This window comes from Peromyscus leucopus, chromosome 7 (genome assembly GCF_004664715.2).
Source record: "Peromyscus leucopus breed LL Stock chromosome 7, UCI_PerLeu_2.1, whole genome shotgun sequence".
In the NCBI taxonomy this organism is placed as follows: domain Eukaryota; kingdom Metazoa; phylum Chordata; class Mammalia; order Rodentia; family Cricetidae; genus Peromyscus; species Peromyscus leucopus.
Window position 1 is genome coordinate 89,480,797 of NC_051069.1, and position 20,262 is coordinate 89,501,058.

A 20,262-nucleotide genomic window follows, 5' to 3' on the forward strand; every position below is an offset into this window, starting at 1 on the left:
GTTTTCATCAGTTTTTATCTCTTTATTGAATTCAGTTTTCAAATCCTGATTATCTTCATCATTTCATTCAGCTGTGTATATGTATTTTCTTGGACCTCAATCTGTTACCTTCTTGGAGTTTAACAAAATCTTCGTGTGTGTCCTTTAAGTTCCTTGAATTATTTGATAAGGTTTATGATTTTCTCTTAAATTCCATGTTCTGGGCGTTCTATTTTAAGAACATTTATGTAAGACTGGTGTGTTTGATAGGAACCAAGCTGTCTTGGCTGTTTATGTTGTTTTTGTTATTATGACTTGACTTGGGCATCTGGCCTTCTCTCTTTGGTTGTATATCTGGTATGAGAATCTGTTGCACTCTGTATTGGTGCATTGCAGCTGCTGCATGACCAGTGGTAGGCAGAGTAAAGTTGGTGGTGGGTAGACCTTTGAACCCCCTCTTCCTCAGCCATTTTTGACTGGTGAGGCACTTCCTTCCTCTCCCATGCTTTTCTCCACCTGCTGCCATCTCTATGCTCACAGGCCTACCTCCAGACCCAAAGATGGTTTGGGTCCATCTTTGCCTGGTCCAAATTAAACAGCCCACCTTCCTAGAGTAGTTTCCACAATGCAAAGGCCATATCAGTAGGTAAAAGCAAAGGAAAGAAAGCAAGGTGTGGTTCAAAGACTGACCAACTCTCCTTCTTACCAAGATTTAATAGACTTACTTAGATAAATATTTTTCTGTTTGTCATATCACCTTAGGACAATTTGTAGATGTTAAATTATGTCTTGAAATTTTTCCCAGTTGAAAGGTTGTTAATGCTGGGGAAAGGATATGCCAGATTCCTCACTCTAACTTTACTGAAATCCTGCCCTCATTTGAATTCTTTTAAAGAAACTCAAGAGTGAGGCAAACTTCGCTTGAGAGAGAGAGAGAGAGAGAGAGAGAGAGAGAGAGAGAGAGAGAGAGAGAGAGAGAAATTAATATTTAAAAGCAAAGGAAAAAGGCATGTACACACTCTTACTAATATAAGCATATACTCCCTTTTCAAAGGACTGCAGGAATGTGAAACAAAACTGTAAGTGATGCATAAGTGCTGACATGAAAGTCACTGCTGTTCTTTGTGTGTTTGCAGTCATTCATATCTAGAGAAATTCCTCACTGAGCAGATGATGGAAAGGAGGGAGGATGTATGGCTTCCACTCATTTCCTATAGAAATTCATTAGTCACTGGGGGTGAAGATGATAGAATGTCTGTGAACAGTGGAAGTAGCAGCAGTAAAACTTCCTCAGTGAGGAGTAAGAAAGGAAGACCCCCACTGCACAGAAAACGAGTCGAAGGTAAGACCTCTTTTACACTCTGAGGCAAGTTACATTGCCTGGCTTACAGAGAATAAGCAGCAGGTGATTTCTTGAAACAAGATGCTGTAAGACACATGATGTCATTAAATATTTGCTACCAACTGAAAAATTCAAGGACAAAGGTTGGATATACAGAGTAAGGCAGAAAAGAAACGTGATGAAACAGAGAACATAGAAGACACAAAAAAGGACATAGCAGTTTTACAGACCTATAAAGTTGATCTCTGTGGCTCTAACCTATAAAGTTGATCTCTGTGGCTCTAACACATTACATTTTTAAAAAAGAGCAAGTATTGTATTAAAATACATCTTAAAATATGCAAACTAAAGTTTAAGAAACAATAAAATCCATCTTAAGCTGGATGTGGTAATGTATGAATCCAACCCCAGCATTTGAGAGGAGATAGAGTTCAGGGCCATTTTTCAGCTCTGTAATAAGCTTGAGGCCAGCCTGACCTACATGAATTAGTTTCTCCCCCTCCAAACACACACACAAATTCACCTTACTAGAAGAGGACTGTTGGTAATTTGAGTAGACCTCTGCAACAAATTAAACATACTAGATTCCCTTTACAGTTCTGTCATTGCTTGAGTAATTTATTTTTATGTCACAAGACAGTGGTGGCCAAACCTGATTTATAATATACCTGCTTAGACTTTAGGGAATAGGGACTTGAATTATCATGAAAATCAATAACCTCTGCCTTTCCTATGCTTCTTATGAGTTTTCATAGCTTCTGTTCAGTTACCAGCACCACATCCTGCTGCCTAAAGGAACAGTGACTCACCAGAGGTTTGCCAAACTCCTTGGCACACTTAATGTAAACCTAATGTGCCTTTCCTTACTGGAGAAGTGTTGACTATTAATAAAGAACAAACTTTAAAATAAGTTTTATATTTCAAACCCAGCTTTCTCATTTTGAACATGTTACTTAACCCTGGGTTTTAATAATGAATTGAATGAAAGATACCAGATTATCTAGAGTACTTAGTCTCTCAGTTACTATGAATAGTAAATGAGGTACTCTCAAAAAACATAGTATACACGTTACTGAGCACAGTGCTCACCTATAAATAGCATCCAGTAAATGTTAGCTATTTTCAGGATATTCCCAAGAGCTCACAATAATACTTCTTTAGTACCAGCCAGAAGACTAACATTTTTAATGTTAAAGTTTAACAAAGTCTCTACATGCTTTGAAATGTCCTTTCACATTTCAGCTTTTATACTTTTAGTTAAATATATATATATAAAATCTTGTCTTTATATTTGAAGATTTTGAAGATCCTGAACTTTCCTCCAAAGAATGATTCTAGTTGTTTTCCTTTGAAAGTATCTTTTATGACAACCTCTATCAAGGTGCTCCATGTCTACAACATGTTTTTCCCCATTCATACTTCTCAACTATAATGGGTTTTTCGAGACAGGGTTTTGGAATTCCCTTTGTAGAACAGGCTGCCCTTGACCCACAGAGATCCACCTGCCTCTGCCTCCTAAGTGCTGAGATTAAAGGCGGGCACCACCACTACATGGCTCAATTATAATCTTATTAGGCACCATGTACTAAATTCTTTCATGTTTTTCATGCATTTTATCATTTGTAAATGTTGTATTAATCAACTTAGTACCCATATTTTATAAAGGAGGAACTAAGCCTTAGAGAATTTTAAGAATTTAAATTACTACATGTAACTCATTTATAAATAGTCAAAACTATTGTTTTTAAGATTATAGGACATATGTGTGGACTGGGTAGCTACTTTGGTAATTGTTAAATGGTAAAAGAGAGCTTAGCTTTGTGGATTTGAAGGTTCAAGATAGGTTGTGAGCTGGAGCCCTTCAATGGCAGTTTCATCAGTTTGAGTTGAAGATGAAAGGCTATTCACTGTAAGAGCTGTTTTCACCGAAGAATCTTTAAAAGGTTACAACATGTATCCAAAGAGAGTAAGCTCTTGAGGTAATTAGGTCTCCACTGGGCACCTTCACAAAAACTGGACTAGTTCATTATGCATTATTTTATCAGGATGTCTTAGATATGCAAATAATGTTTGTCTGCTCCAGTCTTTACAAAGCAGCCTCAGGAGAGAAAAAAACATGGCACATCACTCGATAGTGTAGAATAGTATATCATTTAGTTCTAAGTAAGCAGAATTGATTATATTTCCTCAGAGTTAAATGAAATTTTAATTAAATGCTGTATAGGACAGTCAGGTTCCCCAGAGGGACTTAAAGGCATGAAAACTATGAGCTTCTCTGTCTCCACACATACAACCTGGCAGGTAGAGCAGTTTCTCTGGTGCTCATTGTCTGCGTGTATTAACAGCATTTGCTGATTCCTCTGTAAAAGCCAGCCAGTCCTAAGTGCTGCCACCTGGGACACCTTGTGGGCTCAGGCAGTCAGTAGAAAAGCAAAAGAAGGTTGCTGAGGGCTCTGATTAACATTCTTCTTCCCTCTAGGGCAAATAAATCCTCAGAGATAAGAAGACAAGAGATAGTATGATATTTGGTGCCTATAACGAGCTAATAACCTCATTTAATTCCTGTACTTTCTAAGTACTAATATCCTCATTTTAGATGGGAGAATACCGAACTCTGTAAGAAGTCATTAACATAATACGAAGTCAAACAAGAGAGTTGTGAACCAGGGATTTAAACTCTTTGCTCTAGCCAGGCATTGGGCATGGTAGCTCATGTCTGTAATTCCAGTATATAGGAGGCTTAAGGCAGGAAGATCAGGAGTTCAAGGCCAGCCTAAACTACATGAGACCTGTTTCATAAAGAAGATACCACAAAAACTAAACATAAGCTAGACATGTCCCAGTACTTGGAAGTAGGTACAGGACAAAGAGGAGTTCAAGGGCCTTGTTTCATGGTGAATTTGAAACCAGCCTGGGCTACATGAGACTAAAAAACAAAACAAAATAAAGTAAATAACCTAGGTAGTCTAACTAGAGTCATGCTTTTCAAATGTTATAACTGCCACCAGAGTTTGCCCCATTTCTGATATTTTGAGACTTTAAATGAAATTTTGCAGATGAAAGTCTGGATAACACATGGCTAAACAGGACTGACACTATGATTCAAACTCCTGGACCCCTGCCAACCCCACAGCTCACCTCCACTGTGCTTAGAGAGAACAGCCGCCCCATGGGAGAACAGATCCAGGAGCCTGAGTCTGAACATGGTTCTGAACCAGACTTTTTACACAAGTAAGTACCAAAAGTTCATTATCTTGGCGTAAAACCTCTAACTGTTAAAGTAAAACTAAGAAAAACTGAACACATGGTGAGATCTTGCAAAAATGAAGCCATAAATGAAGAGTGAATAGTATATCAAAGTCTGCCAACACTATTTTGGACATCTTTTCCTCAAAGTTCTGTTGTCCTTTTTTAAATGGTTGCTGCCTTTTAAGCCACAGCTGTCTGAATCAGCAACTAGCAGCAGTCAGGCCACAAGGACCATAGCTGGAGGGAAATCTGTTCCTCCGGCTCCAACTCCCGCAAAGCTATGAAGGGAACTTAACTAAACCTCTCTCCCTCTAAAGAACTCAAGATTCAGAGGTTAAGGTGGAATTCTGCTCTTCAGAGAGGCTGAACAGCAAGTAGCTCACCTCCTCTCCTTGCTTGAGTCCTCCAAGAAGCAAAAATGCTTCCCCTTGCCCTCCTTCTAAACCCTTTCTCACCTGGCTCCTCCCTACCACTTCCTGTCAGCCTGTTGCTGACTCAGCCTCCTGACCGTAGGTGAATTTTATTTAATCAAGCACATTTTTGCATCATTAAACAAACATTCCAGAGTATAAACAAAAGTAACACATTTTGAAATAATATTCTACAACAAAGTTCAGACTTTTCTTGATCTAGTGGGACAAGCTTCATGTTGTTTAAATAGCCTCCATTTTTTTATCTTTCAAGATTCAATGATAATTTCCCCACCTACAATTCCAAAACTGCAGGAATGTGTTAGAGTAAATGAATTTTTAAACCTAGGAGAGCTTTGGAAAAAACTTAAATATTAAATAAATATCAGTTAATGTTAATACTAAATAACATTTTGCGTGTATATGCTAGAAACAATACCATCTCCTCTCCCTGTCCCATATGTTGCTACTAAAAGTATCTTTTTACCCTTAGTTCTTTAATAATTATATTTTTCCTCAAATAAAAGGTTCATAGACCTTTGAATGAACAGTAGCTCACTGAATGCACTCATTTTGTATCTGTATTGAGTACATCTGTTTGTTTACTGCCTGTTATCTCCTTGACAGGAACCTGTGAGAGCTTACTTAGGCTGGCTGTAATGAAGCCTCAAATAGATTGTACCACCTTCAGCATCTATTTGATGATTTAAATTTAAAGCTAGTCATGGTGGCACACACTTGTAATTCTGGTATGTGGTAGGAAGAGGCAGGAGCTCAGAGCTAACTTTAGTACACAGTGAGTTTGAAACCAGTTTGGGCTATATGGAGACTTTGCCTCAAAAGAAAAACAAAACTTCTCGAGTGTTGTTTCTGCTCCCAACTTAAAAACTTTCTTTGTTCTTTACTTGTATTTCTGTATATATGAATACAGATTTGAATTGCACTGATGGATATGAGAAAATTCCTATCTGAACAAATTAATATGTTAAAAATAGACAATTTTAGAAGTATTTTAGACCCTGGGTTTTCAAAGGTCAACTTTATACCAAAGAATCTTTCTTTCCAACCTCAAAGGATAGTCTCTCTCAGGTATTGAATAAATGGGACTATTTGCACTGTTAGGCATCAAAGGTCCTTCCTTCAGGATGAGTTCTCCTTTCTTAATCAACCTGCCTTGCTCTCCTGATGTTACCGGTTATCAGTCCCATTGGCCATGGGTTGTCTTCTGTTCGCTGCCCTGTGTTCCTAGGTCTTATCACAGTGGTGACCCCCAAAGGATAAAAAAGCAGCTACTTAGAATTTCATGTGGCAAGTTTTTATCTATAGAGCTACTAAAATTTACCATCTATAAAATGGGGGGAGGTGGGTAAATACCATTTCTCATGCTCTTTTAAGTATAGAATACAGGTGAAGATTTCACTCCATAGCATTAAGAAACTATGTGTCATGAAGACTTCTAAGTACTAGGAAAAGATGTGTTATATCCTTTTTTTAATGCTATGGGTGTTCCTTAGGGGCTTGCTGCCTAGCTATGTAGACAAGTGGATGATACAGTAGCTTGAAACACAAGTCTGAGAATGCCCTTATTTGGCAGAGATTCGGGGCATGAAGCTAATATATAGTATAAGAATTAATAGCACCCCAGCCTGTTTCTTGCGGACACTTAGATATTTGGAAGCACTTGACTTGTTATTTGCAAAGCAATGGAATAAATCTAAGTCCCTATCTGTTACACAAAATAAATAATAGTATTCTCTCAGTCCCCAGATGCAGATCTCTTGGTTAGGCCAGCCGAAGTTAGAAGACTTGAATCGGAAGGACAGAACAGGAATGAACTACATGAAAGTGAGAGCTGGAGTAAGGCACGCTGTGTAAGTGTCAACTTGAGCATCACGGTGCTGGTCATTTGGGTGTCTCTGCTTGTTAGTAGTTCAAATGAGTTCTAGATACGTGTCCTACAGCACAGGGTGACAGTAGAGGGCATGGGCACTTGAAGCTTTCTGCACTCAAATCCTAGTGCTGCCACTCTCCAGATTTACACACAGCTACTCTAAAACACCTGTCTCTTGGGGTCCTTACTGGTAAAATTGAGATGTGATTGAACAGAACTTGGAGGGAATTGATACACAGCTTAGATACTTCATTATTTATATTTAAATATTTTCTTATTAAAGTTAACTCTACTTTCTGTTTCATTGAAATGAAAATTTGAACCAAAGAAATAATTCTTTTGTTGGGAATAACCCTAATTTTCTTTGAGTTAGTATCATAGTATAGTCTATAGTTCATAATTAGAAAGTGTGAGATCTAAGAAAGAGTCAGGACTCCATACTGGGCAGTCTCAACAGCTTGCTGACCACCTCTTTTTTCACCAGTCGGGGTCTAATGGAGGAAGACGCTGAGCCCATCTTTGAAGATGTGATGATGTCATCACGGAGCCAGTTAGAAGACATGAATGAAGAATTTGAAGACACCATGGTTATTGATTTGGTAAGGAATTTACTGGAATTTTTTTGTTTGTTTGTTTTTGTTTTTTTCTTTTACAGTATTTAAGAGCATTGGAGTTTAAAATGATATTCTTGCTGTGGGAGCGGGCCTAGGTGAGGAGTGAGCACCATTACTGGGCATCAAGATGAGCTTTTGTGGTTCTCAGGGATGCTTTTAAGCAATCATTTTGGGTCCTAGCCAAAAAAGAAAAAAGCTAGGTTTTTTTCCTTCTTCCAAAAAGATGTTTTGGCACAGCATGTATATTTGGCATTTTGTACTTTAAATTGGAACCTTACAATATATTCTGTGTTCCAACATGTGACAATCAAATATAGAATGTGGAACTTGTATATACAGTTTACAGTGAACATCTTTGAGGTAAGATTAATATAGACTAACTAAAAGCAATACAAAGAAAGTTTTTCATGTATGGTTTTTAACAGTTTCATTACATGGCCCAGCATGTTGGTACACACCTGTGACACCCAGTAAGGGATGAGAGTTTGAGACAAGAGGATTATAAGTCCAAGGCCAGCCTGAGCTACATACTGAGAGCCTGTATCAAACTAGAAAGCGCTGGGACAGTGGTCAGTGCTGTATGTGTATAGCATGCCCAAGGGCCCCAGGTTTAATCTTTAATACCAAAAACGAGTAAAAAAAAAAAAAAAAACAAAATTGTCATTGGCTATAGGTAATATTAAAATGTAGTTATAGCTGAAATGACATGAAGGAAAAAGATACTTGACAATTGTTAACCCTAGGTGACTGGTCGATTAATGTTAATGTTCGTTATACTGTTTTCCCAGTGTTGGCTACATCTGCCATAACAAATACCAGTCTTGATTGACTTAAATTGCCAGAAGTCAAGTGAAGCAGAGTTGATTTTGAGTACTCTTCGGCTTTAGGTGGCTGGCTTCTTCCAGTGTCTTTATGGGCTGGCAAGATGGCTCAGCACATAAAGCTGCTTCCTGCTACGCTTGATCCCCAAGACTTCTACCCCAAGGTAGAAAGAGAAAAGGACTCCCGACTGTCTTTCATGGTCTTTCCTGAAAGGACACCAAGTCATTTGACTAGAAGCCCTCACTTGTCTTGCTGCAGTTTTTTACTACATTAAACCCTTTAAAAACACCTTGTATCTAAATAGACTCCCATTCTCAAGTTCTAGGAGTGAGCACTTCAACATGTAAATCAAAGATGGCATAATGCAGCACATACTAGTCTGCCTACATGTTTTGAATTTTCCATCATAAAAAGTTTTGGTATAACCTTTGATAGAACTTCCCTGCCCTACTCCCTCCCCAAAAGCATTCATTCCATCTACCTACTTTGGAGAATTCACTGATATCATTTTTGTTATTACTCTGTGTCTTCAAAGGGAAGGTATTTTCTATATTATAAGTCCAAATTACATTTTTTACATACACAGTTTATTCATTAAAATTTTAAGTCTTGGGACTGGTGAGATGGCTAAGTAAGAGTCACTCTTTCTCACATTCCAGAGGACCTGTGTTCAGTTCCCGTAACCCAAATTGGAGGACTAACACCTGCCAGTGATTATAGTATGAAGAGATCTGACAACCTCTTATAGCTTCCTGGGCACAAACGCACACAGAGATACAAAGTTTAAAAAAAGAAGCCAGGAGTAGTGGCATATACCTTTAATCTCAGCACTTGATAGGAAGAGGCAGGAAGAGCTCTGTTAATATGAAGCCAGCTTAGTCTACACAGCAAATTTCAGGCTAGCCAGGACTACAAACAAAAAACATATTAGTTGAAAGTCTTTTTCTCTTTTAATAATTCAAATACTGCTGCATTTTTAAAATCTATACTTTTTATACAAGCCAGATTCTCATTCTCCATTTAAATTTGACTCTTAATTATTCCTATGTTTATGTACTGTAAAAAAAAAAAATAGCTTTTATTACAGTTTATTTCACCGGAAAAATAAATGATTCTCTTTTCAGCCCCCATCAAGAAATCGGCGAGAAAGAGCTGAGCTGAGGCCAGACTTCTTTGATTCTGCAGCTATCATAGAAGATGATTCAGTAAATATCAAATCATTACTGTGTTTTATGTGTTCCTTGGCCCTGGGGATACATAATATAATTGTATTTCTCATTTTTTTCTAGGGATTTGGAATGCCGATGTTCTGAAGTCTGAAGAAAATTTACAAATCTGGAACTCTATTATTTAGAGCTAGAGGCCTATATACTGTGATAGCTTGTATGGGGGAAGAAACACTTTTGATGTGGCCTGATTTGTTTTGTAATCAAATGATTAAAGGTTGGTCCCCTTTGCAGTGACAGAGCAGCATGTCAGTTACCCACAGAAATGTTGGTAATGTCACCTCGGAAAGACTGACCAAAAAAATCATTTGTACTCTAATGTTGGACTTATCTCAGTACAAATGTGTGTGTGTTTTTCTGAAAGGAGGAAGATATTTTAAATTTTTAAAACAGCTGTCAAAATAAACACTGTTATACACCTGTTTTATGAAAATTCAGCATTGAGTAAAAAAATATTTTTAACTTTATTTTCCTGTTGTACAATTTAAAAACCGTTTTAACATTTTGCCTTTTTATGTTTTAAAAGCTAACCATTTTTATTAAATATGAGTAAGCAGCTCGTTCTAATCGCCGAAGAGTGTTTTTGGAGCTCACTGGATTTGGTTGACCTTACAAAACAGAAACATTGAAGGAACAGAGCATGGACAAGCTAAAATAGAGTTCTAACATCGTGCGTCTCTGCCAAAAACCACACACCCTCTGTGGATGGATGTGAATTCCCAGATTTTATATACTCTTGAATAAAAAGGTTTATTTTTATTTATAAGTGGGCATAAAATAAATGTCCATGCAGCCATTTTTCCAACAGATGCTGTACACCGTTCATTTTATATAGAATAGGGAGATTCAAATACAGTGCATTTTCTATTGGTCTTTGTTCTGTGCATTTTTAGCAACTTCTACCAGCAAATAAAGTATTCTCAGTAAAACAAAAATGGTTCTCAAGTCATCGGTCTTGCTGTTTCTAAACACTTGTTTTCATGCCCTGCCAAAGTCAAGTTACACAGACTTCCATTTTCCTGAAGTTTCTTTGCCATTCAAAAGTAATTTTAAGACATGTAACTGTCTTTTTCCCATGCACTTAATATACCCCAAACCTGCTAACTTTGTGAATTTGTTTACCAATCATAGAAGTATGTGCTGCATAGAAGTCTGTGCTTAGAGGGTGACGTTCCTAAGCTTACCTTGAAATACAGCTACATTTCAGTGTTAAGTGTGCATATTAAGAAAAAGTCTTTGGGAGAAAGAAATTCTGACTCTTCAGGACATTCTTCAGTGGTTTAGAGTTACAATCTGCTTACTTTTATGACTTGCTGTTATTTTTAAAAGCCCACTTAACTTTTTCCTGATTTGAATGTAGGCCTTCAAATTTCCAAACCAGTCCATCTACAGCTGTTTCTGGGATGGTTTTTAAAATAGCTACAACAGAATCTAGAGGCTTTCCCTTTTTACCAAAAATGAAGAGCATTTTTTAAAAGTATGTGAACTCTATGATTATCTTTTGTGGGGGAAAGCAAAACATGATTTTATCCATCCTTTTAGTAGACAAGATTTTTCTCAACATTTGTACAGTTTGGAGGGGAAAAAAAACAACTTGGTTACCAAAATTGTTTTCCCTACTAACTCAGCAAGTCCTAGGCTCCAGTTGAGAGATCTGGGGCCTTGCTCTCTCCTAGAAATGTGGGCTCACTGGAACTCAAGGGGCAGGAATGAATGGACTGTCCACCTCAGCCCTGTCTGACTATGGTTCTGGCCAGGGTCCTATCTTTGAGGGGCCCTGGAATAAGCACAGACTAATCCTTTGCTTGACGTCTCCTGTGAATAACACATGCTGACTTAGAGTTACAGACTACCATGCAACAACCAAGAAGGCTTAATCTCTACTCCAATGGGTTTCCAAGTTCAGTTTGAAGTCAATCAAATTTTTGTATTTTCAGTGTCTCCTTGATTTTGCTAGTAATTCTGTAAATTGTACATTTGCAATATGAAGTTTTTTTTTTCCTTTTGTACAATTTGAAACTGATGCTTCACCTTTCCTTTAATAAACTATTCAAAATCAGGCTTGTAGTAGTCCTCCTGTTGTTGCTCCTGGGCGAGGTTTAAAAAGACTGTTTCCTTGCCTGCTGCCCTTGAGAGTTTGTTCTTTCAGATAATTTGTCACTTGATAGCAAGACTGGTGTTTCAGTGTTTTTGGTAGGTTTTGTTTTGAGACAGTGTCTTACCTCAGACCAGGCTGGTCTCAAATACACAGATCTGCATGCCTCTGCCTCCCAAGTGCTGGGAGTAAACATTTACCACCATGCCTGGCTAAGATGTTTTGTTTTTAAGAAAAAAAAAAATTAAGAACTGACACAAGTTTTTAATCGCTCAGATTTCCCTATAAAGAACGATGAGGCTAAGTCCTCTTTCCTCCTAAGATCCTGTGTGGTTGCTCCTAGCAGTAGCTCTTTGGCAATTTGCAAGATTCTGCATTCCCACAGAAGTGAAAGTTTCTTTTACCATTGGTGCCAGACCTCACTCTGAAGCAAAGTCACAACCTACACTATTTATGGCTTGGCCATGTCCTTTGTTCGGAGGTCATTAAATAGCCAAAATTGACAATGTAGAAAAGGTAAGGACGTGGGACATAGACGAATCAACTGGACAAGCAAGAAGGGAATCTATGTTTAGACAGTTTCCCCTACTGTAATTTTCATCTGGGACAGACAGGCTTATTATAAATCTGAGCTGTGACCTGAGTAATTTGCCACTCTTTGTTTTGGCACCCAGGTAAGTGTTTATCATTAAGGCAACAGTATATGTATCATTGTATGGACTGTCAGACTCATCACTGAAGCTGAGTATAAAACTGAAGATCCATGGAACACGACAGAGGTAAAAAGCATAAATAATATTCAATGAAACTATAGGAAAAAAAATTTCCTGAATCTAAAGTGTCTTGAAGCACAAGCAGCATTTAGAACCCCAAGTAAACATGATGCAGAAGAATATTTCCACAACATAAAATTAAAATGTCATGTCTACAAAAGAAACAATATCTAACCAGCAAGAAAAAAATGTAAATTTGCTTGCAAAGGCAACCCCATCAAAATAACATTAGCTCTCAACAGAAATCCTAAAAAACGAAGAAAGCATGGACTGATACATTCCAAAACTTGAAGTAGTTGTCAATCAAGATTTCTATGTCCAGTCATAATCTCATAAGATTGGTGAAGAAATAGACATTTCAAGACAAGCACAAACTAAAGCAATTCATGACCACTAAGCCAACAATGCAGAAGATATGTAAATCCTGCACAGGAAGGAAAAAACACAGCAAGGAATGAATTTCATAAGACTGATGAAAAAGGGAGAACTGAAAAATAATGTCTAGGGAGTTGACATGCTTTAGCAGTTAAGAATGGTTACTGTTCTTTGCAGAGGACCAGCCTTTGTTTCCTTACAGGGTCCTTCAGGTTCCAGCCCCTCAGGCCCCTTCAGGGACCAGAAAAGATGCTACAGCAAGTGAGGGAAATGTAAGAATCTGAGGGCTAACAAGTCAACTCACACACCAATTCTCTTTTCTAATACTCCTGCTGCTTCTCTAGCCTAAAACTTTTTTAGGAGACTTGAAGCAATAATAAAAATTACATGAGTTACCTCTTTGGTCAAAAGCACATTCCTAGGGTAATCGATAAGGACAGAGCCATTTACCATGGCAATACAAGGTTCCAGGTCACAGGACCAGAGGGAGGGGCCCAGTGCCCAGTGCCACAAACTAGATGTGGCTCTTTACCAGACTTGGCAAGCAAAGAACTGGCATGTTTTTCTTAAGGTGTCTTATGTGGATAACCTTGTTTGGATACCTTCAACTCTGGCCTTGGGCATAATTGTAAAGTTTTAAAGTTATAATCTATATATGAAAGACTTTAGTTTGAACTTGCTCTGAAGTAAAAATGAGCTAATTGTGTGCAGTTAGTCTAAGCAAAAGGAGCAAGGCAGGCTTTTTTAAGAGTCTTCAGTCCTCATGGTTATGAAGCATAGAAGCATATCCTAGTTTTTTTTTTTCCTTTCTCTTTTTTTTTTTTTTTTTTTTTTTTTTTTTTTTTTTTTTTTTTTTTTTTTTGGTTTTTCAAGACAGGATTTCTCTGTGTAGCTTTGTGCCTTTCCTGGATCTCACTCTGTAGACCAGGCTGGCCTCGAACTCACAAAGATCCACCTGGCTCTTTGCCTCCCAAGTGCTGGGATTAAAGGTGTGCACCACCACCGCCCGGCTATTTTCTATATATCAATGTTATACAGCTAAATGAGAAGTGTAACATGAATTGCTAAACAGTCTTATTAATAGAAAACCCAGAGCCAGATACGGGGGTGAAAGCTGAAAGATCAGAGAAACAAAACAAACGAGCCATGTTCTTAACCTCTACAAAATCCTCAGCCTCGAGAGACTTAATGTTTACTCACACCTTATATACTTTCCTGTGCCCTGCCATCTCACTTACTTTTTAGTGCTGGGATTAAAGGCATGTGCCACCATGTCTGACTCTGTTCCCGGTGTGGCCTTAAACTCACAGAGATCCAGATGGATCTCTGCCTTCCAAGTGATAGGATTAAAGGCATGTGCCACTACTGCCTGACCTCTATGTCTAATTTAATAGCTGGCTTTGTCCTCTGATCCCAGATAAATTTTATTGAGGTACACAATATATAACCATAGAGAAGTCATCTTTCTGACCGTCTACAGATATGTGTGTCCAATAGATGGAATATATACATGAGATAAACATACAAGCAGTGGGAAAACACCCATAGCTGTTGTTAAGGAAGAAATGAAATGGCATATGAGAAAGTACAGACAGAAGCATGTTGGTCATTAACAGTAACTCCATGGTCTTTCCAGATGGGACTCCCCATTGAGGAGTCTGGTGGGTTGACCTGCTGAACACTAGTTGTCACTTGCTGTATACTCCCACAGTCTCTTGTTACCAGCAGCTCTCAATAATTTCCTAGCACCCATGTTTGGTGGCCCACTACCAACTACAACTCTAAGTCTAGGAAATCTAACACACTTCTGGCTTCATGTGTGTGCACACAAACACCCCTTAAAATAACCCTCATGCAAATTCAAACACCAGCAAACCCCTAGTATGAAGAGAGAAAGCAACAAAGATTCCAACCATTGAGGAAAACAACAACAAATCTCTTTCAGTAGCTTTAAATGGAAATTTTCTTAGCCCCTTGTCTTGGTTAAAGTCACTTGGGAAGAAACTCAATTGAGAAAGTGCCTCAATGAGATTTGTCTGTAGGCAAGTCTGTAGGGTATTTTTGTCATTAGTGATTGATGTGAGAGGACCCAGTTTATTGTGAAAAGTGCCATCCCTGGTATCTTACAGTCCTGAGTACTATAAGAATGAATGCAGGCTGAACAAGTCATGGGGAGTAAGCCAGTAAGCACAGCTCCTGTCATTGCTTCCTTCAGTGATAGACTTATAAACTATAAGGTAAAATAAACCTTTTCCTTCACAAGCTGCTCTTGGTCATGGTGTTTTAACCACTAAGACACTGGGGGGAAAAAAGATGATTTAAATGTAAGATGAACATGTACAAGTAGGTTGTCTACCAAAAAAAAAAAAAAAAAAAAACAGAAAGACACAGACTGAAATCAAAACAATGAAAGTCAATGTCAAACAAATGGAAATTGAAAACGAGCTGGAGTAGTTATACTTTTATCTGATAAAGAAGACTTTAAGCCAAACTAGAAAAAAAAATAAAGGTTAAAAATAAAAATATTCTAATATCTATCAAGATCTAACAATTGCAATATACACTCACTGAATGTTTATGCACCCATTTTCATAGATACTGCTGAACAAACAGATGGCAATAAAAGAGTGATATTAGATTAATGAATAGATGTAGGAAAGAAAGAAACCAGAGTTAAATTGGATCTTAATGTACTTAACATCTACATAATATCCCATCCAGAAATTACCAAATACAAAAAAGTAAAATAATTTATTAGATCATGGTGGAATAAAAATAGAAATCAGCAGTAGTGACTATAGAAATACATAGAGATTAAACTGTGTACTTGCATGATCAGTATATCTTTGAAAAAAAATCATTGAAGGAATTTTAAAACTATAAGAAAATGGAAATACAGTCTAACAGAAACATTTGGATGAAGGTATTTCTTTGGGAGGAAAAAAATCCATTGTATTGTTTTTGTTTCAGGTGTGTGTACTATGTAGCATGCCTGTGGAACCCAGGTAATAATGTGAGAGTCTCCTTTCACCAAGTGATCTAAATCAAGTTGTCAGACTTAGCATAAAGCACCTTACCCATAACCCATCTTGCTAGCCCCAACAATAGCATTTCTAAGAAGAAAGTTTAGAGCTATGACTATTTACATTTTTTAAAAAAATGAGAATTCAAACCAGGCCTGGTAATTCATTCCAGCAAGTTAGGACCCTGGTTGTAGGAGGATCATAAATGCAAGGTAATCCTGGCCAACTTAATGAGGCTGCCTGAAAATAAAACTTCAGAACTGAGGCTAGCCCAGGTGTTGTAAAATGGCATGTGAGAGGCCTTGGCAGGTGGAGCCAAGGGGCACTGCAGGTTGGGGAGACATGCTATACAGATGTAGCAGGCATGGTGGAAAGTTACACCATACAGACACAGCATCCACATGGAAAGTTTTATTGGGGCAAAGGGAGAAGGGAGGATAGGGAAGAAGAGAATGAGAACAAGAAAGAAAGGAAGAGAGGAAGTGCACACTACCTCATAGCAAGAGAGAGGAAGGAAGAAGAGAGAGGGTTTTTTTCTTAAAGGGGACTTTACATAAGATGATGTCAGGACACTGGGCAGGTCCCCAAGGGGCAGGTCTGAATGCCAACATTCCTCCATTTTTTATTATTATAAAACGGTAAGTTTTGAATAGCAAGTGGAGAGGGGAAGAGTGCACTGAGTTCTCGAGACTGCTTCCTGCTGATTTGGGGGCAAAGTGGTGATGGGGAAGTTGGGAAACACACACACAATGGGAGGTATGAGTGAAGAAGCATTCAGTTAGCTGTTATCCTGGAGACCCCTTGAGGGAGCCAAGAAGGCAGGTGGTTGGGGGGGAAATGGATTGTTACCATGAACAGGTCTAGCCATGGAAAGAGTGATAACTGCCAGAAAGAATGGGACAGAGAAGTGCCCTGGTTGTACAGAAGAGGCAAGGGTGGATGAGCCAGACAAAAGAGCAGGTATGCCATTGAGTATGGAATGGTGGTAATAAAGTAATGTTCTGTAATGAAGTGATTTTCCAGGAACCTGGAGGAATGGCATGCCAAATCAGGAGTACTAGAGCCATCACATCTGTTATTCTCTGGAGATGGGAAATGCCTCTATCCAATCTATAAAAGTGTCAACAAATTGGGAGATAACAGAGTTTTTATGAGTGGGCATGTAGGTGAAGTTAATGTGCCAGTATTCGTCTAGTTGGTGTCCTCGGTTGGTGCAGTGGCTGGTGGTGTATCTCGAGGGTCTTTGAGGGTCTGGCCTTGGCACAAGTCTGGCAGGAGGGGTGGATCTGTGCAGGAACCTGCAAGTGTTTGTAAAACAACTGGGACAGATTTAATTTTGGTGTCATAGCAAAAGCTATGGCTTTGGGTTAAAGGCATGAACATTTTCTAGGGTCTGGTTTCAGCACAATGAAGCATATCTTTAAATCTATAACCAGAGGAAATTTACTGAATGGAAGTGGTTGAATGAGTGAAGGAGGAGGGAGGCTTCACTACCCCCTCCAATGCTAACCTTTCTCTAAAAGCTGGGCCTGGTAAAAATCCACAGAAATTTAAGGACTTCTAAAAACTGTAACCAATGCTCTATCAGTTTATCAAAGCTACATTTATCAGTGTTAAAACTTTGAACCTCCAAAGTTATATCTGAAATTGGTTACATTGAAATCTGTTCTGTGAATTTATCTGATCTGGTAACAAGGTAAATTGTGTCTAGACCTAGTTGTAGCTCTAGGATTTTACACATAAAGAGAACTGAGAAGGCAGCTGAAGCCTTAGTTGCTGCTGTTGAACTATCAGAGCCTGGTTGTCAAACAACATCAGAGATCTGAGAAGGATAAATTTTGCCTGAGTTAGCAATTGAAAGGGACAGAGAATTATTTGCTGGCTATTAAAACAGCCACCCCAGGGTCCTCCAGGGTCATTGAAGGCCAAAGTCTCAGAGCAACATCACTCTTTGGCTACCAGGCCTCAGAAGATCTGACAGTTATGGGGTAGGGACTTGTGGGAAGGACCAGTCTACCTTGTCTAGGCAAAAGTGAGGCAATGGATTCCCAGAGTCCTGATATCCATGGTCTGAAGACAGCCATGGCAGCAGTTGAGGCAAAAGGCAGTAGTTGAGGTGAAAGGCAGTTTATGCTCAGTGCCTGGTGCTGCCACTTTGGTGCAAGTTCTTCTGTGCACATCCATCTTCTTTGGAGGAAATAAAAGTGCTGCCAGGAGTCAGCATGTCTATCACAAAAAGCTTTTTAATTAAACATTTTAAATGCCATATTCTGCAGATCTCTGAGCATTTGAGGACTGTCTGCCCTTTAGGTATGAATGGCTGACTATCAGCTTATGTTCCCTAGCATTCTCCAATATGCTAGCAGCTTTCATTAGACTAGGACTTACTGTCTCCTGAGAAGGCGAAGAAGAGTAACGGGAGAAAGATCCTAGGGCCAAGTGTGAACGAGAAAAAAAAAAAAGGCTTGTGAGTTGGGGTGTGGCCCAACTCTGTGAAAATGACCCTCTCGGGGGACTAGAAACTCCATTATGGAATATATATCTTATTTATCAAATATCTTATATATCAACCCTATGCCATCATTCATTTAAATTCTCTAGAAGCTTGGTGTTGAACATTTGGCAAAGACATAGGTGTAAATCTCTAAATTAGCTTCTGTTAATCTGAATAGATCTTTATTACTTTTAATTCCTATTATCATATAGAATATATGATAAACCAGAGTTGAATCAAATATAGCTTTACATTTCTATACCATCATATAAAAAGTCCATACCAATCCAAAATATTTGAGGCTTGTTGCTATTTCATAACTGTAGTTTTGTCATTATTGTGAATATCAGTGCAAATATCTGATAGGCAGGTGGCCCTAGGCTAGCCCTGTAAAAAGGTTCAAAAGCCGGGCGGTGGTGGCGCACGCCTTTAATCCCAGCACTCGGGAGGCAGAGGCAGGCGGATCTCTGTGAGTTCGAGGCCAGCCTGGGCTACCAAGTGAGTTCCAGGAAAGGCGCAAAGCTACACAAGAGAAACCCTGTCTCGAAATAACAAAAAAAAAAAAAAAAAAAAGGTTCAAAAGAAGCAAAATCATTAAGGGGCTGGCTAAGGCAGATACCAGGGTGGTTTCCTTGTTGCCACTGCCTTTCTTTGTCATGGATCTGCTTTTTTAGCAGGGACATGGAGTTTCTAATGATCCCTGAGTGGTTAACACAAAAACAACATTGCTCTCCTCTAAGGCCTTGCATAGGCACCCTTGTTGAAGGAATGATAACCAGGGGAACCAATTGAACAAATTTTATGTCAAGGCCCCTTCTATCCTGGAGAACTATTTTAGCTAGAGAGGAGAGTGATTTCTCTAAATGTGTAACAGATTTTTCTAGGGTAGTGACATCTGCATCTACTGTCATTTTTAAGGTCCTGTAGTTCTGACCTTTGAGTATAAACAGATTATAATCCTGAATGATTTATCTAGAAATTTTAAGGTCATATACTATCTCTTTGGTTCTGCATAAAGAAGGACAAGTGTCTTATCTTATTGCAGAACCATTTCAGTTATTAAATCTATCAATTGACAGCTCTGGGCCCAGTTTCAGAGTATTTCAATGGGTATTATAGGTAGACATTTTGTCCCCTAGGTCAGGGAGTTTCTCTTTGACTTAGCCTTTTTAGCCTGTTTCAGGGGCAGGGATGATGTACTCTCTTCTATAGCTGCTTCAAGCTGAAATGAGGTGTAGATGGTCAGTGCCCAAAAGGCTGAAAGGTTAATCAAAGGTTAGGAGGGAATTTAGGCAATGGGGCATTTATTAGAAGTATGTGGTTATCCGACCCAGTTGTAGAGACAGGGAATAATTACGTTAACTGGGCTGATCCACATCAACCTTTAGCGAGTCCAGAGCTCATGGTCATTTGGAGCAGGTTGCCTGGATCTGTCTGCCAGCCAAGTGGAAACCTGTTCAGACAAGTTCAAACTAGGAATAGAAGTTAAAATTTATGAACTTATTTGGAACTTTTAAACCCATAGATTTAATAATTGGGAAGGGGAGGAGTTCCAGAGAGAAAAATACCATCCTTGGGAATAGACAGGTGGGAACTCAAGCTGTATTGCTGTACTTATCTAGAGTTCTTTTGACATCTATGAAGTGGATCCAAGTTTTCATGACTTCTTTTGATCCTCTGAAGCTTATATAAATTCTTATTTTATAAAAGGACAAAAAAGTTTTAGATATATTAGTAGTACCCATCAGTATTGAAATTAAAATTGTAGAAAAGCAGGTAATGGGTATCTAGACTCATACTTTTGAGTCCTAGCAAAGTTACAAATTTGGGTTAAAAGTATGTACATTTTTTTGTTTAGAAAGCCAGGTACATATCTGACAGAAATGTCTTTGGCCTGATGAGAAGTTTAAGTTTATATTTAAAAGACAACCAAAGAAAATCTAAAATCCTGAGCTTGTGACCCAAACAG

The 20,262-nt window shown here is 38.5% G+C and overlaps 1 protein-coding gene across 3 annotated transcripts in view; it reads left to right on the forward strand.

Moving 5' to 3' along the window:
- Positions 1 to 11,593, forward strand: part of Stag1 (stromal antigen 1) — a 333,420-nt gene extending 321,827 nt beyond the window's left edge. Inside the window, exons 29-34 of one of the 3 annotated variants that reach the window (XM_028869949.2) lie at positions 1,116 to 1,321; positions 4,378 to 4,552; positions 6,741 to 6,851; positions 7,356 to 7,470; positions 9,432 to 9,512; positions 9,597 to 11,593. In XM_028869949.2, coding sequence (XP_028725782.1) covers positions 1,116 to 1,321; positions 4,378 to 4,552; positions 6,741 to 6,851; positions 7,356 to 7,470; positions 9,432 to 9,512; positions 9,597 to 9,620 — 712 coding nt within the window. In that variant the 3' untranslated portion in view covers positions 9,621 to 11,593. The remainder of the gene's footprint in view (positions 1 to 1,115; positions 1,322 to 4,377; positions 4,553 to 6,740; positions 6,852 to 7,355; positions 7,471 to 9,431; positions 9,513 to 9,596) is intronic. The other 2 variants (XM_028869951.2, XM_028869952.2) reach the window with 2 other exon arrangements.
- Positions 11,594 to 20,262: the final 8,669 nt, after the last annotated feature.